A 13,901-nucleotide genomic window follows, 5' to 3' on the forward strand; every position below is an offset into this window, starting at 1 on the left:
CTGGCCTCTTTCAGTCTATTCTCCACACTGATCTTTTTAAAATGCTAATCTATAATTACATCACCCCTGGCTTAAACACCTTCAGTGGCTCCCTACTGTTCTTGGATAAAGACAAAACTCTCTATCATGGCCTATGCAGCTCATCTGCCCACCAGCCTCTATTTGCGCTATGCTTCATCTTTACTGTCTCTGCTTCTCTTTCCTCATCTTTGTCATACTCTTACCTGCCCCAGGGCCTTTGCACATGTTATTCTCTTTACCTGGTAAGCCCTTCTGTTCTCTCAGAGGTCAGCTCAGCAATACCTTCCTAAGGGAAGCCTTCACTGGGCTCCCTAAGGCAAATCCCCCAGTTACAGGCTTTCAGAGCAACATACTTCTCCTTTGTTGCACTTGCCACGGATGCAGTTTTACTTTTGTTTTGGGGTAATTACGTGCTTAACGTTTCTCTTCCTCTCAATGCCAAGAGCTCTTTGAGTCCATGGACTGTATCTGGTTTTTTTTGTTGTTGTTGTTGCGGTACGCGGGCCTCTCACTGTTGTGGCCTCTCCCGTTGCGGATCACAGGCTCCGGACGTGCAGGCTCAGCGGCCATGGCTCACGGGCCCAGCCGCCCCGCGGCATGTGGGATCTTCCTGGACCGGTACACGCACCCATGTCCCCTGCATTGGCAGGTGGACTCTCAACCACTGCGCCACCAGGGAAGCCCTGTATCTGTTTTTTGCTCACTATTGTCTCCCCCATTGTCTAGCAAGTGCTGCCACATGGTAGGTGTTTTGAATGAATGAAGAAGAAGAAATAATGAATGCATGCATGATTGAATGGTTTAGAAGCAGGATAAGAATTTTAAACAAGAAATTATATGGAACTGTTTTGAAAAATTTGCTGATTAGAGGTGCTGCAGACATAGAGAAAGAGAGGAAAGACAGGATTTACCTTCTATTTTTTTCCTCTACTCCTCTGCCATTCTCACCTTCTCCTCCCCCACCCCAAGTCTCTGCCCTGGACTTTGGACTAGGGAATAGGAGAGATGATGGCAGGGTTAGAGGATCTTGGGGGAAGGAGTCCTTGGCAGCTGTGAGTCTGTAGAAGTGAGAGGGAAGGAAATGAAATCCCAAACAGCAGGAAGGACAGAAGCCACTTGGCCCAGCTTCTTCCAGGTCCTTATGCAACCATCCTAAGTGATCATTATTTTTTTCATTTTTTTCTTCTTTCATGTATTTTCTGTAGATGCATATGAGGAACCTACAATGGCCATTTAAAGGCAGCTGGTCTAAGTGCTAAAAACCTCTGGTAATTATAGTGGTTTTGTTAGAATTCTCTAATGACGTCCACTTCTTTTTCCCCATGGCACAAAGCTGTCTGTTGTTGAAGACTCTTAGTTAGGATGGATGTCAGCGACTTTATGTATGGCACATTGAGCTTTCTCTCCCATGGCACAGGGTTTGATGTCAGCAGCTTTTGGGCAACTTCAATCAATGAGTATAAAGAATGGAAAATTTAAATCCAAAAAATGGAGACATTGATCCCAGGAATAAATACAGAGAAATAAGTTAATATTCTGATGCTAACATTCATGTCCTTTGACTAAGCCTTCAGAGGATGATTTAAAATGGACCACAAAAGCACACTTCCGATGACCCCTAGGCAAGTCTATATTCAGGCTTCCAAGAAGCTGTGTCTAGGCATTTTTAATTGCTTGTGTCTTCTTGCTGGAAGTAAAAGAACTTCAGATTTCATCCTCACTCCCTGAATATCTTTTCTCTATGGGAGGGAAAAGCAACTTTTGGCTTATCCCAGCCTCTGGAACTTGCTAAATGGTTTGCATTCCTTCCCCAGATAGTTGAATATTTTAAATTGTTCTTGTATTCATTCATTTTATAAACATGTAGTAGGTGTCTACTATGTGCCAGGCACTGGGCTGAGCTCTAGGGAATCCTGAAATCAACAAAAATTCCTTGCTCTTAAAGGCTCTCAGTCTAATGGGGGATATGGTGATATACAATAACAATGATATTAACCATTTGTTCCTTACCAGCCATTCACTGTTTTTTAAATTATGTTTTTTTTTAATCAAAGCAATACAATCAACACAGTTAAAGAATCAAATAAGACCATAGGGTTTATAACAAAAAGTAAAGAGTACCTTTGGGCTTAAAACAAAACCACATTCAACTTCTTCAGCTGTTTCTTTCTTTCTTTTTTTTTTTAAAAAACATACATTTTATTTATTTTTATTTATTTTTGGCTGCATCAGGTCTTAGCAGCAGCAGGCGGGATCTTCCTTGAGGCATGCGGGATCTTTCGTTGCGGCACGTGGGCTTCTCTCTAGTCATGGCGTGCGCTTTTTCTCTTCTCTAGTTGTGGCATGCAGGCTACAGGGCGTGTGGGCTCTGTAGTTGTGGCGTGCGGGTTCCAGAGCCCATGGGCTCTGTGGTTTGCGGCATGCAGGGTTGGGTCTCTAGTTAAGGTGCGCGAGCTCAGTAGTTGTGGTGGGCATGCTTAGTTGCCCCATGGAATGTGGGATCTTAGTTCCCCAACCAGGGATCGAACCCACGTTCCCTGCATTGCAAGGCGTATTCTTTACACTGGACCACCAGGGAAGTCCCACTTCAGCTATTTCTATGCACACTTACTTCCACATTGCTAAATAACAACTGCTGTTTATTGATTTTTAAATCTTAGGTATTTACTGAATTCCTACTATGGAAGATGATGATTTAGTTTTCATAAGTATTACTCCAACCCCTACGACTCTTCCCTTCCTCCATCCTGTCAACAGAGTTATACTTAAATTAATAAGATTAATATCCATTGACCATATTACTAAGATCACTTAAGTATTGTTCAGAGCTAAACCACATAATGCACTATGGTTGTTTCTTATTTTCCCTAGAGTTAAAAATTGGTTGGTTATTTATTTGCTTAGTTTTCTATGTATTTATCACCAGTTCAGCCTGAGGCAACCTGTTTTCCTAGTAGATGTTTTCCTAGGACATTCCTTCACTTCAAATTCCCTTCAGATTCTTTCTGGGAATTTCCTTAACCTTTCTTCTGTTTCCTAGATCCCATGTCTTCCCTTTTCCTATTTTCCTCCCCTGTTTAGGTGGAACACATTTTCCAAGAGCTGCCTAAAAAACGTATGTGGGACATACATTTTTTGAAACCTTGCATTTTTAAAATGTTTCATACCTCCATAATTGCTTGAAAAATTGACTGAATATATAATTCTAGATAGAGAATATTTTTAACTCAAAAATTTGAAGACATTATTCTACTATCTTCCAGATTGAAAAGTCTGATGATTCTGATTCCATTTTGATTTCTGATTCTTTGCATTATGATCCTCTTTTCCTCTGTAGAAGCCTTTAGGAACTCTTTACTCCTGGTGTTCTAAAAACTTTTAAGGCTAGACCTGGGTGTGAGTCAGTTTTCATCCACTGTGCTGGCATTTGGGAGACTGTTTCAATCTGGAAACTCATGTCCTTTGGTTCTGGAGAATTTTTCTAATATTAAAATTAACTATTGAATTATAATTTACATATGACAGAATACATTTATTTAAATGACCAAACCATGTACATCTATACAATGACCACCATAATCAAGAAAGAACATTTTCGGGCTTCCCTGGTGGTGCAGGGGTTAAGAATCCACCGGCCAATGCAGGGGACACGGGTTCGAGCCCTGGCCTGGGAAGAACCCACATTCTGCGGAGCAACTAAGCCCTTGCACCACAACTACTGAGCCTGAGCTCTAGAACCCGCGAGCCACAACTACTGAGCCTGCGTGCCTAGAGCCCCTGCTCTGCAACAAGAGAAGCCATGACAATGAGAAGTCCACGCACTGCAACGAAGAGTAGCCCCCACTTGCCACAACTAGAGAAAGCCCACGCACAGCAATGAAGACCCAACACAGCCCCAAATAAAAATTAATTAATTAATTAATTAAAAAAAAAAAACATTTTCATCATCCCAAAAGATTCACTTATGGCCCTTTCCAGTCAGCCTCTTACCATTCCCATCAGGCAGCCATTGATCTGCTGTTACTATATACATTTGTTTTTACTTTTCAAGAGTTTCATATAAATGGGGTCATACTGCATGTACTCTTTTTTTTGTATGGCTTATTTCACTCAGTATAATCGGATTTTTATCCGTGTTGTTGTGTGCATCAGTAGTTTATTCTTTTTTATTGCTGAGTGATATCCCATTGTATGGAACACAGTTTGTTTCTCCATTCCCATTTGAGGAAGATTTGGTTGTTTCCAAAATTACAAATAAAGTTACTATAAATATTTGCATACAGGTATTTGTGTGAACATAGGTTTTCATTTCACTTGGGTAAATACCTAAGAATGGGATTGCTGAGTCATATGGTAAGTGCATTTTTTTTTTTGTAAGTGCATTTTTAACTCTATAAGAAACTGTTAAACTGTTTCCCAAAAAGGTTGTACCATTTTACATTTTCCTCAGCAATGAATGAGGGTTCCAGTTGCCCCACATCCTCATCCAAAATTGATACTGCCAGTCTTTTTATTTTTAGCCATTCTAGTGGGTCTGTAGTGGTATCACATCTTTGTTTTAATTTGTATTTCCCTGATGAATAATGATACTGAGTATCTTTTTTTTGTTTATTGACCATTAGTATATGCTCTCTTGTAAGTTTTTGTTGAAATCTTTAGCCCATTTTTAATGTGTTGCTTGTCTTCTTACCATAGAGTTGTAAGAGTTTTTAAAAATATATTTTGGATAAAAATTGTTTGTCAGGTACATGATAGCTAATATTTTCTCTCTGTGGTTCACTGTTTCATTAATAATGTTTTTCAAAAAGCAGGTTTTAAATTTTGATGAAGTCCAGTTTATCAATTTTTTATAGGTCATGTTTTTTGTGTTCTTTTAAAGAACTCAAATGTATGTTTTTTTCTACAACTTTTATTTTTTAGCAACTAAATTTGGATATGTTATATTTTGAGTAAGTTTTTGTATATAGTATGAAGGGTGAAGGCTCACTATTTGGATGTCCAGTTGTTCTACCAGCATTTGTTGAAAAGATTATCCTTCCCTCATTGAATTATCTTAGAACCTCTGTAAAAAAAAATCAGTTGAACATAGGTATAGATTTATTTATAAAGTCTTTAATTTGTTTCCTTGATCTCTGTATCCATCCTATGCCAATACCACACTGTCTTGATTATTATAATGTTAAAGTCATGAAATCAGGTAGTGTAAGTTCTCCAACATTAATTCTTTTTACCAATATTGTTTTGGTATTTTAGGTCCTTTGCATTATCATGTAAATTTTAGAATCAGCTTGTCAATTAAAAAAAAATCTGCTGGGATTTTGACTGGGATTATGTTGAATGTATACATTAATTTGGAAAGAATTAGCACCTTAATAATATAGTCTTCCAATCCATGAAAATGTTATTTCTCTTCATTTATTTAGGTCTTCTTTAATTTCTCCCAGTATTTTATAGTTTTTATTCTATAGCTCTTGCATGTATTTTGGTAAATTTATTACTGAGTATTTAATCTTTCTTGACATAAATTGTAAATGGTATTTTTAAAAAATATCATTTTCCAGTTGTTCATTGCTAGTATGTGAGAATTGATTTTTTGCATATTGACCTTGTATCCTATGACATTACTAAATTTGTAAGTTCTAATAGCTTTTTGTAGATTTGTGATTTAAAATATATATCCTATCATGTAGTCAGCAGATAAAGATAGTTTTACTTCTTCCATTCCAAACTGAGTGTTGTTTCATTTTCTTGCCTATTGCACTGGCTAAGCCTTCTAGAGAGCAGAGTAAACATCCTTGCTTTACTCCTTGTCTTGAGGGGGAAAGAATCCAGTCTTTAATCATCAAGTATGATATTTTTGTTGATTTTACATGAATGCCAATTATCAGGTTAAGTTCCCTTCTATTTATAATTTGTTGAACTTTTAAAAATGCATTTTGTGCATCTATTGAGATGATCATAGAATATTTCTCCTTTAATTTTTTTGGTGCATCACATTGATTTTTTAAAATATTTATTTATTTATTTGGTTGCACCAGGTCTTAGTTGAGGCAGGCGGGCTCCTTAGTTGCAGTATGTGGACTCCTTAGTTATGGCAGGTGGGCTCCCTAGTTGTGGCATGCAAACTCTTAGTTGCGGCATGCATGTGGGATCTAGTTCCCTGACCAGGGATCGAACCCAGGCTCACTGCATTGGGAGCATGAAGTCTTATCCACTGTGCCACCAGGGAAGTCCCCATCACGTTGATTTTTTTTTTTTTTTTTTTTTTTGCGGTACGTGGGCCTCTCACTGCTGTGGCCTCTCCCGTCGCGGAGCACAGGCTCCGGACGCGCAGGCTCAGCGGCCATGGCTCACGGGCCCAGCCGCTCCGCAGCACGTGGGATCCCCCCGGACCGGGGCACGAACCCATGTCCCCTGCATCGGCAGGCGGACTCCCAACCACTGCGCCACCAGGGAAGCCCCACGTTGATTTTTTGAACGTCAAACCAATCTTTGATTTCTGGGATAAATCTCACTTGGTCATTATGGATAATCTTTTTATATATTGCTGGACTTTTTTTAAAACTTAATTTATTTTTGGCTGCATTGGGTCTTTGTTGCTGCGCGTGGGCTTTCTCTAGTTGCGGTGAGTGGGGGCTACTCTTCCTTGCGGTGCGCGGGCTTCTCATTGCAGTGACTTCTCTTGTTGCAGAGCACGGGCTCCTGGCGCGCGGGCTTCAGTAGTTGTGGCAGGCAGGCTCAGTAGTTGTGGCTCGTGGGCTCAGTGGTTGTGGCTCGTGGGCTCTAGAGCTCAGGCTCAGTAGTTGTGGTGCATGGGCTTAGTTGCTCCGCAGCATGTGGGATCTTCCCAGACCAGGGCTCGAACCTGTGTCCCCTGCATTGGCAGCTGGATTCTTCACCACTGCGCCACCAGGGAAGTCCTATATTGCTGGCTTTTATTTGATAATATTTTGGTAGGGACTTGTGAATCTATGTTCATGAGGGATATTGCTTTTATTTATTTTATTCATTGTAGTTTTCTTGCAATAGTGTTGGGGATAGGGTGATGCTAGCCTGATAACAGGAGTTGAGAAGTATTCCCTGCTTATCTATTTTTCTGAAGTAGTTTTTGTAATTTTGATATAATTTCCTTTTTAAGTATATGATAGAATACAGCAATGGAGCCATCTGGGCTTGGAGTTTTCTTTGTGGCAATGTTTTTACTTATAAATATGATTTATTTAATAGATTTATTTAATATGATTTATTTAATAGACACAGAGCTGTGATTTTTGAGCCATAGCCTCTCTGGTTCAACTTCTTAACAAATTAAACGTGTCCCCTCTAACTTTGTTTTTAAGGTGTTTTAGCCTTTTAATTTTCCCTTCTCTTGTCCTTTAGTTTATATACTGAAATTTCAGGTATGGGGAAGTATTTCATGAAAAGCCTGAAATTTCTCAATCCATAACATGGAAAGAAGTTTCTAACAGGTATGTGGGGCTTTGGTTACAAGAAAAAACAATGCAAACACCTGTTAAATACTCTGTTCTGAAATACGCAAAAAACACAGTTGACCAGACCTAATCTCACTATTGCCAGATTCAGTGCATTTCTATTAACCTCTTATCTGCCCTCATGTCAGCCACTCAACAGCATTCAAGTCAAGTGGCCATTCCCTCTTCCTTAAACCTCCTTTTTCTCTTGTCTTCTCCTACATCATTGACTCCTACTAGTGCCTTCTCATCTAAATGATCTCTAAATATTGGAGTGGCCTCATTTATTCTTTATCTTTGTCTGTCACCCTGTCCCAAGACTCTAAATATCATTTAAATGCTGTTTACTCCCAAACTTTCCAATCTTGCTTTTCCTTTGAACTCCAGATGCCTACTTTACATGTGCATTTCAATATCAAATAGGCTTCTCAATAGAAGGAATTCTTTTATTCCTTCCCTTGTATCCCCCAACTTGTAAAGGCTACCACTGTCTCCTTAGTTCCTCACACAAAAACCTTGATTCTTGTTTTCTTTATTCCTACACATCCTACTAATCAGCAGATTCCATGAGTGCAATCTAAATATGCCTTCAATCCATCCACTCCTTTTTATCTCCAAGCAGCCATCTTCTCTTAATCTTTGCTGTAGTCTCCCAACTGATCTCTTTGCTGTCATTCTTGTAACCCATTCTTCACATAGCTGATAGGGAAATCTTTAAAAAATATAATCTTTCCAGTGATTTTCTGTTGCACTTAGAATATAGTCAACTTCATGACCATGGCCCCTATACCTTCCTTTCTAATCTCACGTTAACTTGGCCTTAGAGAATCATTGTAGGCAAAATAGCTTGGTTTTAATGTCATTCAGAAAAACTTCCTTTGGGAGTATTTATAGGCTAGCATTTTTGTCCTGTTAAACTCTCCTCTTCTATTCAGAGTTTAAAGCATAATAGAATAAGACTTTAAAAGCAATGACAATAACTACATTGAATCTTGGTAATTATGATAATTAACAACTAACCAGATCTTTCAAGATGTATTCATATATTCCGCACTCATTACTGAACATTTGCCAAGCATTGTGCTTAGAACCTGGCCTTCAAAAACATTTAGGGAAAATACTTATCTTGCAGATTTGGGAGACTGGATTTCTCCACCATTCTCTCCCCAGGAAAGGTGAGCTGCTGTCTTTAGCCACTCTGTTCCCATTTCCCATGGGGTGAATGTTGAACACTGTGCACATCCCAGGTCCTCTCTACTTAATCAAATACCTGAACTCCAGGCTCTGTCACTTTGAATAGAATCATATATATAGTATACAGTATCTTATATAAGACTACCCATCTATCACAGTATGGATACAAATACTGTGAAATCATAGGAACATTAAATAATTCTGATGAATACAAAATGCCCAGTGAAAAAGCATAGAAGAGCAGTCTAAAATTTAAAATATTTTGAATGCAGAATTTATCCCGTGAACTTCTTAATTCCTTCATGTTGTAAGTTGAAATGACTAATTGAGTCATGCTTCCTTATTTCTTTTTATTTTAAATATCTACCATGATTGTTTAATGGCATTTTGAATATTTGGGGGAATTCATTTGTAGTAGAATAATATTTCTTTTCATAATTATCTACTGCTTACAGTAGTTATGAGATGAGCCAGGTAATAGTCCTGAATTTGTAAACAAGACCAGGGGTAACTTTTTTAGGGTCAGATGATAGCCGTCTGAAAGTGGTTTTGAAATAAGAGCTCTGTTTATGGGAGAAAGAAGCCTATTCTTCCTTCTGTGGTCCTATGTAAAGAAATTATGTCACAGGGCTTCCCTGATGGCGCAGTGGTTAAGAATCTGCCTGCCAATGCAGGGGACACAGGTTCGAGCCCTGGTCCAGGAAGATTCCATGTGCCATGGAGCAACTAAGCCTGTGCACTGCAACTACTGAGCCCGCGTGCCACAATTACTGAAGCCTGTGCACCTAGAGCCCGTACTCTGCAACAAGAAAAGCCACCACAATGAGAAGACTGCACACCGCAATGAAGAGTAGCCCCCGCTCGCTGCAACTAGAGAAGAGCCCATACGCAGCAACGAAGACCCAACACAGCCAATAATAAATAAATAAATTATTTTATTTAAAAAAAAAAGAAAGAAATTATATGATAGCCCACCCCATTGCCAAACCAGAAACTATGAGGTTTTGGCAATGGTTCAGCTCACAGATGACTGTTTCCAGGAAGCCTTCCCTAGCCCCAGGCTAAGTTAGTGATACCACAATACTTATGAAAACAGAATCACGTTGTAGTCTTATCACTTGCTGACCATGGGTTTTTTTTAATCTCTGGGACTCTACTCTTTCTTCCTCTGTTCTTTCAATACATGGAGTAGTATAGTGCCTGGCAAATGTGTGGGTGCCCAATACATGTTTGAATGAATGAGTAATGGAATGAATATGGCATGATATGGCATAACATGACATGAATATAGCTAGTGCAAATTAGAATAAATGAAAGATCCAGGTGTTCCCCAAGGAGGAGCAGCCGGGAGAGAGTTCAAGTCTAGTCACAGTTACTAGAAACTCATTCGCTGGGAGAGCAGAGTTAAGGGGCAAGAAATCTAGTCTCCAGAGGGAAACATTTGATAGAAAAATAATATAGAGTGGAAAAAGTATATACTTCCTTCTCAGAGAAACATTTTTCTGTTGGTGAGGGATGGAGGCATTGGGGTATGGAAGAGAAAACCAGGTAAGACACAGAATTATGCAAATAAATGCATTAAGAAGTAAAGATTCATAAACTGGTTTTAGGACAAATTCAGAGTCGTTTTAAAAGTAATACGTTTTATAGTTATTTAGCAAAATAAGTATTTTTCAATCACAATTTCATGTAAATATTAAAGAATTTTTCCTTTACCTTACCTTCACATGCAGAAGTTGGTTGTCAACTGCTATGAGCTGATTAAGATTCTCCAGTATTTCTAAGTCTCTTACATCATCAATATTATTATTGCTGATATTCAATATAGAGAGGGATTTCTGTAAGAAAGGTAACTAAATTAGGGTTAATAAAATAGTCTAATTAAATACTATACATAGAAACCAGAAATCCTAATCTGTGAAAAATTAAAAATTTATCAGTTCAGGCTGTTTTGCTCTTTAGGCAAGAAAATAAAAATCCTTGGAGATTTTGTTTTTATGTCATACTTTTTTTCAGATGGAATTTTTAGAGCTATATAGTAATTGTAATGTAACTTACTATTTTTGTCTAAAGTTCCTTCGTAAGTCCAATTTTTCTCTTCCAAGATATAAGAGAAATTTATAGAAAGAAGCCAAGAAAGAAGCAAAGAGAGAAAAAAGATATCCCAATAAGCAAATTATAACACAATATAGAAAAAATGCTTATTTCAGTTCAAGCAAATTATCATTTTGTGTTAAATATCACTAAGATTAGGGAGAAATAATTTTTTTTTGTTTGTTTGTTTGGGGGGTTTTTTGGCCACACTGTGTGGCATGTGGGATCTTAGTTCCCAACCAGGGCTCGAACCCGCGTACCATGCATTGGAAGCGTGGCGTCTAACCACTGGACCGCCAGGGAAGTCCCTGGGAGAAATAGTTTTTATCTTTATTTTTCTAAATAGGAAACATGACCAAGAATTAAAAGAATATCTGATTTTTATGTCTATCTCTCCATATAGTTTTCTCTTGGTAATCCATATGTTCAGAAACCAGTTAAAATAATAATTATCTAATTAATAAGAAGTTCAACATCAGCCGTTAATGAGGACATAAATATACAATAGAGCAATACTAAATCAGAGCCATCTTAAAATCTAAGGCCTGGGATTCTCTACCAAGATGGAGACTACCCACCCAGGTGTCCACACATGGCTAACCTTTAGAGAAGATACTTCCTGATACTTTTTAAGACCTGCTGTACAGCTTAAAAAGTATACCTTATATTTAGAATTTCAGAATCTGCTTGAATCTGCAAAAATGAGCAAGCAAAAACGTTTTCGGTCATAATCTGTAATAAAACTATCCATCTCCACAGTGGCATGAGTCTGCTTGGTTCAGCTGAGGTTGAGCTGAGACACAGTTGTTTCTATGGGATAGTAGGGAGGGTAGGACAGAAATCAGATCACTCCTTTCTTTTTCAATTTATAGCACTACCCCTCAATTGTTATAAATTTTGTTAAAAAAACCTTCTATTGCCCTCTGTTTTTGGGCCCTCTAAAGTAAAACCAACGAAATCTGTTCCATTTACATCCCTTGCTCCAGAATTGGAAGTAGCATATCCTATCAAATCTCATTTTGAGGATTGGCACCCTCTGGCTCCCTGCTTCTCAACTCATTGTGACACCTCTATGTGATTTGACCGGTTGTCGGGTGACAGCTGGAATCTCTTATCTCTGTTCCCAGTTCTACCTGCTTTGGATGAGGCAGAGCTGTACGTAATGCAACCTACAATCAAATCAGAATCCAGGGAGAAAATGACTTATCATTATAATGATTCTCTAGGTTGTTTAAATTTTTCCAAATAACTGTGCTTTCCTCTTTCCTGAGGCTTTTTTCCTAAAATTTTGAGTCATCATGATCACACCAAGGTCAAAATAGGAATGAGTTAACATCTGTATTAGAACTTCATACTTTATATAGCCTTTTCGCATCCTTCTTTTGATCCTTCCAGTTACCCTAGGGGCAGGAATTATTATTCCCATTTTATAGCTGCTGAGTCTCTGAGAAATTATTTAGGAAAAATTAGTTTTAGCTCTCAGATTCTCAACTGGCCATATAAACATGCAGAGTATTACAACATCCAGATATACCTTCCTTTTTTCATTATAAGCATTGATCACTATATTCTTTGTCAGAATACTCAAATTTGGCCTTACTGCCAGAGAATGAAGAGTTCTTGGATCAAACAGGAGCTTTTCTCCAAGGGGAAGCCTCTGACTCTCAACATGAAGCTCTCTTAGTCTTTCTAAGCCTTCTAAGCCTTCTATGACAGCAATGTAGTTGCCTCCCAGATATCTGCAAAATATAAACCATTTTTTTAAATTTATTTTTTTATACAGCAGGTTCTTATTAGTCATCCATTTTATACACCTCAGTGTATACATGTCAATCCCAATCTCCCAGTTCATCACACCACCACCACCATCCCCCGTAAACCATTTAAAAATAGACATTCTGAGAGCATCATGGTCTAGAAGTGATAAAAACATAATAACAAAATCATGGAGCTATGTGAAAATTATACAGTTGACCATTGAACATTGTTGGGGTGTGTGTGGTTAGGTGCGCTGACCTCCATGCAATGGAAAATCTGCGTAAAACTTATAGTGGGGACTCTATCTCTGGTTACTTTGCATTTGCAGATTCCACCCACTGTGGATCATGGCTCGTGTAGTCCTGTATTATTTACTATTGAAAAAAATCCATGTGTAAGTGGATCTGCACAGTTCAAACCTATGTTGGTCACGGGTCAACTGTACGTGCAGAATGTTCTCTTTATATTGAATCAATGAAAAGTTTATTTATTTGATTTTTACACTTAATTAAGTCTGAGAAATATTTTTTTTTTTTTTTTTTTTTTTTTTTTGCGGTACGTGGGCCTCTCACTGCTGTGGCCTCTCCCGTCGCTCCGGATACACAGGCCCAGCAGCCATGGCTCACGGGCCCAGCCACTCTGTGGCATGTGGGATCTTCCCGGACCGGGGCACGAACCCATGTCCCCTGCATTGGCAGGCGGACTCTCAACCACTGAGCCACCAGGGAAGCCCTATTTTTTTGAAGTGAGAGAAATAGTCCTGTCTACCAGGGCTCCTGTTGTGTTGAAGTGCATAGAATCACCTGGGTCATAGGTTTAAAAATGAAGATTTCTGAGCTTAACCTCCATAGATTCTGATTTGGTTACCTAGGTTGGAACCCAGCAATCTGCATTTTTTAATTGACATACAGTTGATTTACAATAGTTTTAGTTTCAGGTGTACAGCAAAGTGATTCCGTTATATATATTTTTTTCAGATTATTTTTCCATTATGGGTTATTATAAGATATTGAATATAATTCCCTGTGTTATACAGTAAAGCCTTGTTGCTGATCTGTTTTGTATAGCAATCTGAATTTTTAATAAGCGTCTCCCACCCCACTTATTTTCCCCATTCTGAGGCCCTTGGCCTGCTTTTTGAGAATCACTGATCGTTCTTCCAATCTGGGGAAACTGGATCCACTGGGCCTCATTGTTTAATTAAAATCAACATAGGCAGTAAATGCCTTTTACAATCAAATCTATATCAACGTTATCAGTTCTATGACCCTGCCTTTTTGAGATGTGTGATTCTAAAAGGCACAGAACTCATTTGGGTTCCGTGGAAACTTTTTTCACCAGTTGAGCCTAAATAAGCAGGTT

At 38.5% G+C, this 13,901-nt stretch overlaps 1 protein-coding gene across 2 annotated transcripts in view; it reads right to left on the bottom strand.

Annotated features, from left to right (window-relative positions):
• The window catches only part of PPP1R42 (protein phosphatase 1 regulatory subunit 42), a 50,357-nt gene that overhangs the window by 21,979 nt on the left and 14,477 nt on the right, over positions 1-13,901 (bottom strand). For both annotated transcript variants that reach the window (XM_065895510.1, XM_065895509.1), the window contains 2 exons: positions 12,382-12,520; positions 10,409-10,525 (listed from right to left, as the gene is read on the bottom strand). In XM_065895510.1, coding sequence (XP_065751582.1) covers positions 10,409-10,525; positions 12,382-12,520 — 256 coding nt within the window. The remainder of the gene's footprint in view (positions 1-10,408; positions 10,526-12,381; positions 12,521-13,901) is intronic.

The sequence above is a fragment of the Phocoena phocoena genome, chromosome 17 (genome assembly GCF_963924675.1).
Source record: "Phocoena phocoena chromosome 17, mPhoPho1.1, whole genome shotgun sequence".
NCBI lineage: Eukaryota > Metazoa > Chordata > Mammalia > Artiodactyla > Phocoenidae > Phocoena > Phocoena phocoena.